Source organism: Aedes aegypti, chromosome 3 (assembly GCF_002204515.2).
Source record: "Aedes aegypti strain LVP_AGWG chromosome 3, AaegL5.0 Primary Assembly, whole genome shotgun sequence".
NCBI lineage: Eukaryota > Metazoa > Arthropoda > Insecta > Diptera > Culicidae > Aedes > Aedes aegypti.
Window position 1 is genome coordinate 107,241,120 of NC_035109.1, and position 15,768 is coordinate 107,256,887.

Sequence of the window (15,768 nt, forward strand, 5' to 3'; positions counted from 1 at the left end):
AAAAATATAATTTTGGACCACTGTGTAAGAAGACACAACAAAATTTTAAAAATAAAAATAAATTATAAAATAAAAATTAAAAAATAATAATTTTGAACCACTGTGTAATAGAAATTTCACTAACTATTTATTAAACTCTACTATTCAGATTAATTTATATTTCAGCTATTATGAGATAAAAAGGCTAATTTATAAGGATGAAATGAAAGAAAAAGAACGATTCACAGCCTTTGTTATCATCATCCGAACAATTCTAGGAAAAGAAAACACCTTCACTAGTCGCTTCCTTATCCCGATACAACTCAATACAATAAATCCTGTATAAAAGAACAATTGGAATAAAGGATTCCAATTCCTCCCGGAGCTTATCTGAAAAGGGTTCCACTTCAATAGTGAAGTGGAAACCTTTTCTTATTATTTCTGTTGGGCGCCAATTGTTAGAGATTCTATAGGTTGGGAACCTCTGTTGTTCCCAACCGCGCTTTTGTCCTGGGCCTCAGGGTCGTCTATATTGCTCCAAGAGGAAATTGGGGTGGAGTGGAAAAACTTCCCTTAAAAACCAGAACGTAGACGTAGTCCTACGTCAAAATCTTAGCAAACAAGGTGGACTATTCCTTAAATGAGATAGGGTGGAATATAGGGAAATGCGCAAGAATAAATTATGTTCAAAAGCAGAGGTAGTTTAACTATACATTATATATATTCATGGTTCTGATATTCCAAAGAGAATGAAGGAATTGTAATGGGATAGGAGAACGTGCACCACATACCGGATTACCATTCTTCTATGGTTTTCGACGATGAGCGGGTCCCGTACGAGGCAGTCAGTCAGCAGCAAGCCCAGTCAGACAGCCGGGTATGACCACCCGTTAACTCCAACATCCTTCAAAACTGGGCGGTTCGATGGACGACGAAACAGGGGAAGGCCAACAGAGCCAGAACGTGGCCCCCAGCGACTCTTGATGGCTTCTTGGCTCCCCGGCGACTCTTGATGGCTTCTCTTCGACGATCGGTCCGACTAGGTCACAGCGTAGCTCCTCCGGTTATTCAATGGCGAACCGGTCCCGGGCCGGCTGGGTAAATACGGGACACACCAGCGACTCCTTTCCACAATCACTGCGGTTGGCACTACGGTTGGGCCAAAGCGTGGCACTCCAACAACCTCCGTCAAAACCACTATGGCGGATCGAAATCAGCCACCAAATTGCACTTCCGAACTAACCGTTCACTGTACGGGAAGAGAACGAATCAAGATTAAAATCGCGGCACAACAACTTGTGGTGATGTCCGTTCACCTATTAGAGACCGTTTTTTGTGGACAAACGGTTTTATTGGATCGCTGCTGTCGATTCGCTACCAACGTCATGACAGCTGACGCTGGTAACGGTGGTGTGTAGTACAAACGTTATGGGAATAGGGATGGGGATGTTCAAGGTGGAGTGCATTCGATATTTTTTTTTTGTAATTCATTTTTTTTTCAATTTCTATTTGTATAAGGTATAGGCATTTCAATTTTAAATTCATAATATTTTTAAGCAGCCGTAATTATAATAAAAGTGATAATAGTAATAAGGGTAGTAATAAGAAAAATAATAATGATAAGGATAATAATAAGAGTAATAATTGGAATAATAATAAGAATAATAAGAATAATAATGAACAAAAAAACTATTTACAGGGAATATTTACAAAAAGACAAATGTAACCATTTTGAGAGGTTACAAACTCGGAACCACTTTCACCTTAATTGCTTTCAAAGTTGAGCTGATACGGTCCTGCCCGGGATGGTCAGTTCAGCCGCGCGTACGCTTTCGATATTGTAAACTCATTGTTGTACTACTATCACCAATAACTACAGCAGTTTACTGACCGCTAACTAGCTAGATTTGCCAAATTATATCTAAGCCTATAGAACTCGTACCAACCATTCCCGTGTTACGCTTAACCAAATGCTTCTGCCCCCTGCTCGCTACGTTTAGGTGGTACAACTCGCGCCCAGTGGGAAGACGTCACCGGTTCCACTCCGCTGACCTTCGTCAACGACTGCGTGTCCTTCACCACCACTGTTTCCGCTCGCTTCTGGCTTATGGACTGCCGAAACATAGCCGATGCCACCAAGATGGCGACCGAACTGTACAAGTAGGTGCCCCGCAAACACTTTCCATCCATCCAAAACTATATCTGAATTCTCCATCTTCCCCAAAACAGAGAAGCCATACACGTTCCGTTTATGGCCAAATTTGTCGTTTTCGCCAAACGCACCGATCCACTGGAGGCGCGGCTCCGCGTCTTCTGCATGACAGACGACCGCGAAGACAAGACCCTAGAACATCAGGAGCACTTTACCGAAGTCGCCAAAAGCCGTGACGTCGAAGTGCTGGAAGACAAACCGCAGTTCATCGAGCTGGCCGGCAACCTGATACCGATCACCAAATCCGGCGAACAGCTCAGTCTAGCGTTCAAGGCCTTCCGAGAAAACAGACTGCCCTTCGCGGTTCGCGTTAAAGACCAGCATGCCGACATCGTTGGCCGAACGCTCTTTATGCGCGAACCTAAGATCGCCAAGGGTGAACCACCCCAGCAACCGATTTGCATCCTCAACATCGTACTGCCGGAAACCATCATTCCCGATCATACAACTACGATAGAAGACTCCCAAGAAATCCTCGTTCGCGTCGGAAGAACGTCTCGCGCTTCACCACGCGATCAGAACTATCTTGGCGAACTGCGCGTTGTCGACATCTCCAACCTACTTGGCGAAGATTGGGTCAAGCTGGCGCCGGAAATCGGAATAAGCGAAACCGACGTCGAAAACATCATCGCTCAAAACCCGACGAGTAGCGCCCAGCAGGCCCAAGCCATGCTCAAACAGTTCCAATCCAAAGCCAAGAACGACTTCAACATCCTGGAAAATGGACTGCGAACGATCCATCGAGACGACATCGTCGATCGGTGTTTAAGAACCTCAACTACCACAACCACAACCGTCACCATGCGAAACAAAACTGCCTTCTCGATTAGCAAACGAAGTCACGACGTAGACATCATTGCAGAATCCGACTCCATTGCGAAGTTGGTACAAAAAGATGGTAAGTTATTCAATAGCACAGCTCTATATAGATCTAACCACACCCTTCTACCCGCAGATAACCAATACGCCAAAGAGGAGTCGAGCAAGTACTCCGTCGAAGAGAAACGCGTCGAGGAATCGGAAGAATCCGAAGAGGAAACCATCAAGAAAACGGTGGCCGAGCGAAGGAAACAGATCGAAAAACGCCTGTCGGCTGACCGGTCGATCCCCGCATCAATGCAGAAGAAGGAGATCGTCGAAGAAATCATCACCATAAAACGATCCAGCATGATTGACGATACCCGGGCGAAGCACGAGGAAGAAATTCTTATGCAAAAACCAATCGACAACTCGTACAAATCAACCGTGATACCAGAACCGGTGGTGAAGCTGAAAACCACTCATCTCAAAGACGGTTCCAGCGTACCGAAAGACGAATTCGACAAAGAACTTCAGGACAAGTTCAAATCAACCCTCAAGAACGTTGAGGAGTTCGAGCACAAGTCACAGATCCTCGCAGCGGAAAAAGTAGACACCTCCGCCAAGATAGTAGACGAAATCGCGAAGAAAGACGCACCTGAATTCACACCCAAACACGACGAACCAAAACCAAGCGACGACGTTCCGAAGCCTAAGCCAGCGCCAGAGGAACCCAAACCAAAAGAAGACCAAAAGAAACCCGACGATGGCGATGACGGTGATGACCATCAAGACAAACCACCCGTCCCGAAGGAGCGGGCTCCAGTCCCAACAAAACGGATCAGCATCACACAGGAAGACGACACCTCGGATTCCAGCGGAGTGGTGAGCGAATCCATCAAAAACGTTCAAGAGAAGATCAGCTCGTTCGTAACCAAGTCCAGCGATTCAAGCAAACGCACTTCATGGGCCGCTAAAGAGTCCTCTTCAAGCGGATCGAAACAATGGTCCGAAGAGCAAGAAATTCTGTCGCAAAAAGCACAATTTGAAGCCACGGAAGCCGCCCTTGGTCAATGGACAGAAGAGGACGAGATTCTCGCGCAGCAGAAGCAGTTCGAACGATTGGCCGAACAGCAACCGACTGAAACACTGGAGAAGAAAATCGAGGAAGCGGCTGAAAAGAAAGAACTGTGGTCAGAGGAGCAACAGATCCTCGCTCAGAAAGTTCAGCTGGAGAAAATGGAAGAAGCTGTCGAAGCTAAGCTTGGCAGGTGGGCTGAAGAAGAAATCCACGAAATGGAAGCCTATAAGCACGAAATTGAACATGTAGCGGAAGAACAAATTAAACACCAGAAAGAGTTGATCGAAGAAAAATTCGAGAAACTGGAGGAGGAATTCCTGACAAAGGTAGCAGAGGAGAAGAAGGGTTTGTTCCAGCAGTTTGAGCAGACAATAGTTGGTTTGAAAGACATAAAGAGCGAAGGACATACCACAGTAGAACAGGTGGAACAACAGTTCCAGGAGAAGAAATCTGAAGTGTTCAGTAAGGTTGAGGAGAAAGTCACCAGTGTTACATCGAAAGCGGAATCATTTGCGGAGAGCTTCAAAACTGACGCTAAGCGGATTGAAGGACTGTCCGATGGTATCCGCCAGGAAGTCCAAGAGTTTTCAGCACAAAGCTCCGAAACAAAGAGCTTCGTAGATCAGAAGATCGATACAACAAGGAAAGAGATCCGTGATTCCGAAGTGGTTTCAGAAACTAAGGAATCAACTCAGCAGAGCAACGCAGCGGTCGACAGAGTAGCAGAAGCTGTAGCTAAAGAAACTGTGTTCAGCTCTAAACAAGAACTTCCCAGCGTTCAAGAAGCATTTACCAAGGAAAGCTTTGCTAGCGTGCGTGAAGAAGTGATCAGTAAAGATTTGACCGGCACGTTGAAAGAAAGTGCAGAGAAAACAACAACTGAAGTCGAAACCGGCCTTCGCCTGGGTGCTGAAGTTATAGCGGAGAAGGTTTCCGAAATTGGAGAAGAATTCCGAAGAACGGAGGAAACTCCCGCTGTCAAGCCGGACGAGAAACCATCAATCGTAGAAACCGTTAAGAAAACAGTTACTCAGGAGGTAACTTCGAAAATTCCTGTGCTAGCAAAGCGTGCATCACCTGACGAGCCAGCAAAGCCGAAAGAAGAACCTAAAGCAGAGAAAGCTCCAGAACCGACCAAGGAAGGAGTTAGGGAATCAGTTGTTGAAGCTGCTCAGGCTGTCGTTAAGCAGGTAGAGGCAGCAGTTTCAAAAATCCCTCGGTTCCATGAGAGCACAAAGCCTGCCGCACATCACGCAGAAGCAACGACCATCAAATCACCAGAACCCGAGGTGACCACCTCCAAAATCCCTATTCTGAGTAACCGCAGGGTTTCGGAACAGTTTTCGAGCGACTCCTGCGAGACCGTAATCGCGCAAAAGACACTCTACGATCAGGACTCATTTATGAAATCGGACAGCGATGAAAAACCATCAAAATCCAGCCTCGTTGCAGAGGAACCATGTGAGGAGATAACCAGTCGGGAAGTGAAAGAGGTACTCAGCTTTACGACAATCGACGAGACGGTGCTCAACGAATTAATCACCGAAAACGAACGGGCCGTTACGCCGGATGATTTCATCGATGAAATTATCGAAGAAGCCGAGGATAAGGTCCAACGGATGCAAGACATCGAAATCGCAGCCTACACGTTGGATCTAAGCAAATCCGAAGACGGTAAATTAGGTTTTGAGGCTGGCAATTTTAGATTGGTTTTAAAAATTGTTTTTATTTCACAGATATTCAGGAAAAATCTCCTCACCCGATTCCGGAGTACGTCACTGGGCGATACGAACACGAATATGAAGATCAAGATGAAGAGCACGAAAAGTGGCAAGGTAAGTGCGAACTTCGTTGACCCCATCTCTCGTAAACTCACATTGAAGAAACATTAAATAGCATCCGACTCATTCCAAACCACTATCATCCGATATTTGTTCTCCTTAATATATATATATATATTTACATTTGATACTGTAAATTCATCACCTTCAAATCAGTCAGTAATTTTCTAAACGAAACAACGAAACCTGTTAAAAGTCTAGAGACAGATTTGATCCCTTGTTTCACGTAAACTTTTTATAATAGTGTGTAACTTTTGAATTTTTGTTTTCGTCCTTCGAAGCCCCTCTCGTTATCAAACACTGCTTTATGGGTTTAGTTGATTTTCGTTATTTCGATTTGATATGCGTATTGATATTAACCAGTTTGATAGATTCCCTTGGACAGTTTTTTCGTAATTTTTCCATTCGTAACCAACCAAGACTAATACTTTTTTTTCTCAATTACGCTTGGCTATTTTTAAGTATATTTACAAGTGTCATACTAACATCCGTAATTTTTCCGTTTATGTTCACGTATCGGTGCAATTGTAATATCTTTCGTACGTTTCAACATGTGATTTATCTTAAGTTTTCTTCACCTTATATTGCGATGGACACCAACAAAATATGTGCAATGGCAAATGAAAAATCATGTATCTAAATGAATCGAAAATTTAATCCCAAAAATATCAAATCGTAAACTTGGCAACACTGTCAAACACCTAACTATCCACTCCATATGGAAGGTAAGTTAGTGTGCGTCGCAATCGGTTTTCTTTTCGATTGAGAACCTAAGTTGCTGTAACGAATTGGAGGTTTTCTGTTATCGAAAAAGCTAAAATTTAAATTAGGAAGTATTTCCTGTCGAATCGTATGACATCGCGGTTAGTGTTGATTTTGCGTTTTTTTTTCTAGCAAATCCATTGAACCATTCCGCGCATTTCTAGTTAGCCACCACCAGATGTCACCTACGCGTGCCGGCTAGATAGTTTTTAAGTTTCCGTTAATTTATCCCACTCATTCCACCAATCACCATCATCGCATTATACGCCTTCAGCGATTGAACGGCCATCACCTCGCGAAATCGCTGTGCAAATCTAGACGTTACAGAAAAAACAGCAAACTGTCAAACGAAATTAGCATTTCTAGAGAACTTTGTCGGTAGGATTTTCCAGTACTTTGAATCTAATTTTACTCCTTCCCTAGAGGCTTCGCAAACATATTAGTGCATTTGTTTCCAACAGATGGAGCCACACGAACGGTTTGTGTCACTGTTGCTGCCTGTCAAAATGTTTCAACCATACGACTCTCCTCCTTCAAGGGTTTTCTTACAAATCTCCCACCCCCCTCCAAAGTAATACGCTTCATTTAGAGTGTGACAAAAAGGCCGAAAGAATCACCGTCATAATAATTACCGCGCCTTCAAAACCGAACTCGAATTTAAGGTGTCATCTATACTTTTGCTCTCAAATGATAAGAAAGCGCTCCGTTCCAAACATTACCCCTTCAACGATGCACCCACACATACACATGTCCACACACACACATACCATCATTCGCGGTGACATACAGGTTAGAATTAGGCGCAAGTAGTTTAGAAAGGCACATTTCGAGCATGGTGCTGCCATCTTGATGAGTGGTTATTCCAAAGAAGAGTGACAATACACATTAAGGTGGGTCATTGATGTACGGAAATATACGAACTTGAATCGTTTGAGTGAGTTAAGAACTATTATGATTCTATCCGAAGTTTTTCGTTGGACAGGTTTTTTTGTCAAAACAGTTTGTATGGAAATCAGTATGGGAGAACAACTGTTACATCATACAATACATATTCGTTAATTCTCGATTACTTTTTCAAATCGACGTAAGTAACTTTCACACGGTTTGGAGAAAAAATATGAGAAGAATTAAAACCTTATTTCTAGATATATTTTTAAATCTACATTTCTTAATTTTTTTTTCAAGGTTTTTTCCTGCATATCCTCAAAACTTTACATGCAAGCAGCAGGCGTCTAAAAATTCTGATTTTCTTACAAAAACTTAATGATAGACCGTTTTGTTCAATTACTTTCTACCCTTTTGTACTAGTGAAAGATTTACTTAAGTAGTATTTTGTTTTTATTCGTAGTTAAATCACTTTGTCTTTCCATATAACAGAGCGCTGAAAGTAATGGTAAAAGTAATTCCGAAAATATAACGATATAAAAGTGAAAATTGAGCTGGTTCAGAACGTTATGTGTAGAATTTCGTCTGCGCAACACGTAGGACCGACCAACTAAGTTCATTTACTTTAAGACTTATGAATGTTTGAGATTTGTTAACTTAACTAAGACTTAAGATCCAGATTTGAATTCACGCTTTTAGTATCACACGATCTTTTTGCATAAATATGGATACTACAATCATTAGCCAAATTATTACAGTGCAGCAAGACGAAAAATGATTACAATTTCCGAAACAACTATACTAGGGTCGATGTACCAATAGCCGCATAGCTAAGAACAAATATTCGTATAAAATCGAAAAATAACGCTAGCGTCATTATTTTTACATCATCTGAAAGCTGTTTATCTTGGTTTTGTGGGAAAAATATGAAAACTGCGAAAACTCATATGTTTGCATTTATTATCGCTTGTGCCACTATAGGAATACATGTGCCTATAGTAGCACTATTTCTAATTTCTGTTCCTATGGTAGCACTAGCATCACTAATCAGAACCGTATTTTTACAAAGCTTTTATATTTTTCCTTGAAAGTGTGGATCAAATTAAAATAAGGGGTATAAGGGGCCGTCCATTAATTACGTAAAAGTTTATGGAAGGAGGCGGGGGTTTGAGATTTCTTACACGCACTACAATTTTTTTTTTCATATAAAAAATTTAACGGGAAGGAAATGGGGGTAAAAATTTCTAAAATTGTCTTCATAAAAATCATATTTCTGAAAGTACTGCTAAAACTCAAATTTCTATTATTGTTAAACACTGGTAACCGGAAGAGGCTGCAAAATAAAACAGAACAGAGATGCTCATAAATAAAAAAAATACAAAAATCAAGAACTGAAAATGAAAGGTCAAAAAGTAAGTTAAGTTAAGAATCTCTTGAAATATTACTTAGTAAAAGTATTCGAGAAGGAATTGAAGCATTTTGCGCCTACTCGAACAGTTGTTGGCAACACCCTCTCAGATTTTTATGAAACTTATTTGGTGTGTACACTCAGAAACACGAGTAGTCACAGAATTACTAAATTTTAGTAAATAATTACTATTTTCTACCGAAAAGCTAAACATTACATACAGTTTGCAATTGGATTAAATGGACATATTGATGTGAAGTTTTGCGAAAAAGTTACACGTCTTCTCAGTGAGAATCGAACTCACGACTCCCTGATCTCTAGTTAGGGCGCGTTACCCCTACGCCATGAGAGGACTCATGAACGCAGAAGTTAACCTGAATTCGATTTCAGCTCAATAATCACGTGGTCCTTTTTCGCAAAGTGCACCTCTTTCGGAAGAATTAGATGCCCATCCAAACACAACGCTTTCTATTTATATCCAATGCCTAGCCCGAGAGCGCATTATTTTTTAGGTATTGAAATAGCACACTACACTGGCCAGCAACTGCGCTTGCAAGTATTTATCGAGCAACGGACTCATGTTCCGTAACCGGTCGTTTGAGAACGTCGCGACCCATTGGAAGCCCACACAATAGAAACCTCAGCCAGCGCAGTTGCTGGCTAATGTAATGTGCTATTTCAATACCTAAAAAATAATGCGCTCTCGGGCTAGGCATTGAATATATATAGAAAGCGTTGTGTTTGGATGGGCATCTAATTCTTCCGAAAGAGGTGCACTTTGCGAAAAACGACCACGTGATTATTGAGCTGAAATCGAATTCAGGTTAACTTCTGCGTTAGTCCTCTCATGACGTAGGGGTAACGCGCCCTAACTAGAGATCAGGGAGTCGTGAGTTCGATTCTCACTGAGAAGACGTGTAACATTTTCGCAAAACTTCACATCAATTTATCCATTTAATCCAATTGCAAACTATATGTAATGTTTAGCTTTTCGGTAGTTGTCAAACTTCCACTCGGCTGGTTAGCCGTAAACCACGTTTCATAATAAAAAACAAGTACTATTTTCTATCTGCCTCTCTTTCATTCTGTATGGAATTTTATTCCTGTTTGTCATTTCGCCTGGGATGAAGCATCGCTGAGCTTCAACCCAGTCGAAATGACAGTTAGTGTAAATACTCACAGCAGAATGAAAAAGAGGCAGATAGAAAATAGTCATTAATGCTAAAACTTTAGTAATGTTGTGACTATTTTTATTTCTGAGTGTAGGCCTTGACTAAGTGAGCCACTTTGCACACTTAGTTTTTCCTAAATTCATCTGAACTATCCTTTGGAAAGAACCAAAGTTAAACACGATTTTTTTTTTTTTTCAAAATAACAGTGAGAGTAGATAATTGTCCTATTTTTTAATAAAAATACTGAATAGAATCTTATTTATGGCCTACACCTTAAAAATATATTTTAAAAATTTTATGACGACGTAGAAAGTGTTGTCATTTTTATTTTAATTGAATGTTATCTTAAAATAGGTAATTACACAGCGTAACAAAAATGACATTTTTGCGTGTCTCAAGGATCAAATTATGTGTCTCTAGTAGATTTTGGGTCGCTGAATTTGATGCCGTTTTCAGAAATGTTCTAGCACGTCACAATTTTTAGCTACAGGTCGCCAAAGTTGTACAAAACACAGGTTTTATCAATGTTTACATGAAATTTAATGTATAATTTATCAAACTTTTTTGTGATTGAATCCATCAATCATGCAAAATAGAACTTGAACTTTCAGTTTAGATATAATTTGATTGTAAATTTTGCCATTAAATTCAGTTTAAATCGTTTTTTTAACATGCTTGCAGTCTCCATATAAAATTCTTCGTTTCTCTTATGTGGCATAAGACAATACTTTTCAGAACCACCAAAAAATAACATTTTACCAGCGGAAGAATTATGAACTTCGTTGAAAAGTATTGTTCAACACATGAAGTTTGAATTTTGTGACAAATTAAGCAAATAAATTGCTATACAAGTTGGAAAACTTGTATGCAAGTTGGCTGAAATCGTAAAATTTAGCATTTTCAACAGTCAATATCTCAAAAACTAGACGTGCTATGATATTTTTGAAAATGGCAATGGATTCAGCAGCCCCTAATTGAGTAAATAGTGGTATTTTGGTGCTTGAGACAAAAACGTGTTCCGCAGTGTTATATTTACTACCAACCGTCCAAACAACTAACTTTTTTTTTTTTAATTCTCTTTTTTTAATATTTTTAGCGTGTCGTTTTTAAACAAAACTAAACAAGTGCAAGTCACATTTTTTACAGAATTCACTCAAGCTCAATAATTGTATAATCAGTTTACCTTAAATCATCGAGAATTTTGTGTAAGAACTGTCTTATTTCTGACCCTCACTGAAAAAAATGATTTTCAAAATTTAAAGTCATTTAGCCATTTTTATTTGGACGTTTTTTTTTTCGACATAGATAATTGTGACCGTCCATACATCGCGAGATGAGAAGAGAAGAAAAAAGGGTTTCTAACAAAAACTTTTTCTTGTCTTGAATAAAATGTTTTGGCGTGTCATTTTCAATCAAAACTAAGCTAGTGAAAGTCACAATAATTTCAGTATTCAAATCAAGCTTAATAGGCGAGTCAATGTGGTCTAATCAGTTTACTTTAAATCATCGTGAATTCCATATAAAAATGCATATGATTCGTTTTTTATTTTGTATTTTAAGAGAGTGTTGCAAACTCCGAAAATTTAATTTAACACAAGACAAAGTTTTTGCTAGAAAAACTTTTTTTCCTTGAAAGTGTCCATCTCGCAAAGTTGGTATTAAACAAAATTGTTTATCTGAGAAAAAATTTCATCCAAATAAAAAAATGCCATTTTTGTAACAAAAGAAACAATTTTTACATGAAATTCTTCGATAACTTAAAGTAAACTGATTATACCAAATTGACTCGGTTATTGAGCTTAATTGAATTCTGAAAAATATGTGACTTTTACTTGTTTTTTCTTTGTTTGAAAGCGAAACACTAAGAAATGAAACGTTTTTGTTAGAAAAACGGGTTTTCCTTAAAAGAGAGGAATTCCTTAAAATCTTGAGATAAAATTTAAATTAAATAAAAAATGTCTTTTTTCAATCGACTTTAAATTTTGAAAACCTTGAAAAACTTTTTTTTTCCAGTGTAGGCCACAGATGAGATTTATGTTTAGGTTTATTTTTAGTATTTTTATTCGTAAATTTAGACAATTATCGACAACTCATCCAACACGTTTTTGTAGGAGTCGTAATTTTTTTGATTATATTATTAAAAAAATGTCGGGTAAAAAGTTTGGCCCCATCCAAAAAAAAAATAGTCCAGATAAATTTTGGGAAAAAACTAAGTATGCAAGTGCACAGTACACAGAATGAAAAATCCATGTAAATTGCCAAATTTGTCCCAAATCGTGTAAAATTACATTAACATCGTGTTAATATCTGCTACTCATTGTGTAATCAAGCATAAACCTTGTAACGCTCCGTTCCGTTTCCAAGTAATCGGCTTAAGCGCCACCTTCGAAGAAGGACCGTTACTCCGTTAATTAGCCCGGAATGAGACTGCCTTCTCAGGGCAGGTCAATCAAAGTCATAAGAACTGATGTCGCAATTTGATACCAAACGTCGTACGGCAAATCAAACAAATATAGCTCCTTCAATTTAAAATATAAGAAAGGAAAATTAACAAAAATACCTCAATAATCCACCAAAGGAGAATCGCTTAGCTCTAATTAGACAAACACAATTAACAATTAAATTCAAATTGATTGCGTGACGCGGAAAGAAAAGTAGAGTACTTAAACTAAACTTGAAGTAGGTTTTATTAAATTCAAATTCAATCTCGATCGCGAAACAAATTCAACTAAATCTATCGAGAAAGCTAGTTTTTATTTAGTTACTAAAACTTTTAATTCAAAGGCCAAATTCAAATAAACCTTATGACCTATCGTGACGTCACGCTTTCCTAGCTTTTGATTGCAATCTTATTTTCGCTCCGTGAGCAATTCAAATTATTGTGACCGGTCAACGACGAACGTCCCCCGACGTGATTCGTCCCAAATAAACGGGATGCAATTTCAACTTGGACACAAATTCACCAACACGTTGTCGGCTTCGGGCTCTAATTTTGCTTCGTCTTACTTACGTGCCCCGCGCGCCGGCTTATCATTCGGGGTATAGGCGTCCCCTTGTAGCGTGGAGTGATCGGCCGTGGGTTGTAGCGTGGCCAGCCGTGCGACTTATTGGCTTGCGGTGACACGGAACGATGTCGCACAATCGACGAAAGACGAGCGGGACGATTGCTTGAGCCGCCGACAGCAAGACGTTAGATCGCCGAACGGTGGATGTCCCCACTGCACGTGCTCGAAATAGTCCTCTTCAACGCCGTGCCCAGAGTTCGGGATAGTAGATCGTAGCTGGACTAAGTTTCACTTCCAGACTAACCGCCCACGTTGCTTGGGCACGCTAATCCTAATCAACGTGGAATTAATTCACAGTTATGCACACTATTCGTTATGTAAGGCTTACCTGAATTTGTTTTGTAATAAATTCACTAAAAAAATCTTTTTCGACTGCACTATACTCGACAATTTAGTTGCTAATTAAAAAGAGAAATATCACAAATTGAATAAACTAAAGAATTATGCACGCGCGAAAACTTACTTCGAGTTTAATTATTCACCCGCACAATTTAACTTTGGTTCAATTATATTGAAATTCGAAAATCACTCTGAAAGTACGTCTTCTTTCAACAAAGCACTCCACTGAATTGAAAGGACCGTCGCGCTGCTAATTGTATCGAGCCTAAAAATTGCTGCGCAATATCCCACTATTGGAGGATTAAAGAGAGTTTAGTTACAATAGTCTTTTGTACTAGTTGGCCTTTTCCTAGCTACACCTGTCTGACTCTCTCTCTACGACGCAATTTATGAGACTCGACGCTATGGATTTAAATTTTGAAATATATCATTTTATTACCTAGGCCAACTCCTAGGCGGCGCTTAGAGTGATTGTTGTCTAGACTCTCGCATAAAACTGACAGCATGTTTGTATTCGAGCTAGCTGACAGCAAGACGTATGAATGTGTAAACACGAATTCACAATGTGTTTATTTTAGAGTGAATTTAAATTATCGTTACATTTCGCCCATGCTAAGAAATAAAAATTTTGAAATTTTAAAAATTTCAAAATTTTTATGTTAAATTTTTTTTTTTTAAGAAAATATTAACACAACATTTATAAAATTGAAAAATAAGTTTTTAAATTTATTATCGGAATACCTAATCAAACTAACTAAACGGAATTTACGGAAACTAATGAAACACTGTATTGTCTAACGGATTTACTATGTTGATCTGTCCCGACGAAATTATTCATTACATTTACTCACAAACTGAATCATTCCTCAAACGCATTCGTTATTCTATATTCCAATTACTTCAGAAATATCTGAAAATTTCTCCTTAACCTAAACCGATTTACTCCTGACATATCAGGAAATTTCAAATACCGACCCGAATTACTCCAATTAACGAATTGGAAAACATAATTACCTACCGAACTAATACACGAAACGCATACCGAAACATCGAAACCATTCACGCCCTATTCTAATCCTCCCAGTCAACATAGCTACCCTATTCAGACGTTACAAGACGTTTCACGGAATGTCAAAAACTTTACTGTGAGAAAGTGCTGTCAAATTCTGTCAACACTCAGAAGGATGGAAACTATGAAAACAAATCAAGCTGAGGTAAGAAAAATGAAATATTTAACTAAATTTTCAGGTAATTTAATGAAAATACGGACTCTACGATGGAAATTCGAGAACAAACTATTGTAATCTACGGAAGGAAAATGAAAAATCAACGAGAACCAAAAGTTATAGTGAAAAAAGTGATAAAAACTGAATTGTGAATTACGCTTTTGGGATGATCTCTGCTGTTCCAATAAGAACACAGATAATCCCATTATATGCGCATGAGAGTGGCTTCGACTTCACGGTCAAGGTCAGAGTCTAATTGAACAGACTGGACTGATCGATCTCGGAAGCACAAATTGGTCAACAACGTGAGGCAACCAAATGGACTTCTCAACGTTGGACTGTTTGCCGTAGCACCTGCATTCAGTTTTTTCTTTGAGCGAGCTTGAGCTTGAGCTTGAGCTTGATTGGCCGCCCGTGGATGCACTCCAGTATCGCCAGATCAGCTGCACTTACACAAGGAACCAACCGAATGACTGCTTGGGACTAACAGGCATCCTCAGTGTATAAGTGCTGGTGATCTTCTATTTTTAGGCAACAATGGCACCTGCCACGTCAGAATGCAGACCAATGAGGGGAAGGGGGAGGAATTGATGATGCATTGAACTGACTCCCACGTAGACCGTATATTCCACTGCATCCACGTCAGTTCATGCGGGAGTGTATGGATTGGGAGAAAGGCATGGCAGAGAGGTTTGCTTTTGTGGTTAGCAGACTGCCTATGTATCAGGCGTAAGAAAGGCGTGCGCGTGGAAGTAGGAAGCGTTAGGGAAACGGTTTCTTGTCCGTCTCTGGTTCTAGCGTTTGCTATGAACGAATAGTTTGAGTGTGATATATTTAGAATGGAAGATAGAAGCAAGTGAGAGATATACAACTACAAAGTACGAGGAAAGGAAAGGGACGGGCCTGGGATTGAACCCAAGACCTTCTGCATACGAAGCAGAAGCGGTAGCCATCAGACCACCAACCCCGTCCCTATTCAGTTTTTTCTTTGAGCGAGTGG

At 39.6% G+C, this 15,768-nt stretch overlaps 1 protein-coding gene across 1 annotated transcript in view; it reads left to right on the forward strand.

The window, feature by feature from the left end:
* Nucleotides 1-1,178: 1,178 nt before the first annotated feature.
* The window catches only part of LOC5575020 (ankyrin-2), a 30,931-nt gene continuing 16,341 nt past the window's right edge, over nucleotides 1,179-15,768 (forward strand). The window contains exons 1-5 of the mRNA XM_021850705.1: nucleotides 1,179-1,230; nucleotides 1,980-2,139; nucleotides 2,209-3,089; nucleotides 3,147-5,744; nucleotides 5,807-5,905. Coding sequence (XP_021706397.1) covers nucleotides 1,179-1,230; nucleotides 1,980-2,139; nucleotides 2,209-3,089; nucleotides 3,147-5,744; nucleotides 5,807-5,905 — 3,790 coding nt within the window. The remainder of the gene's footprint in view (nucleotides 1,231-1,979; nucleotides 2,140-2,208; nucleotides 3,090-3,146; nucleotides 5,745-5,806; nucleotides 5,906-15,768) is intronic.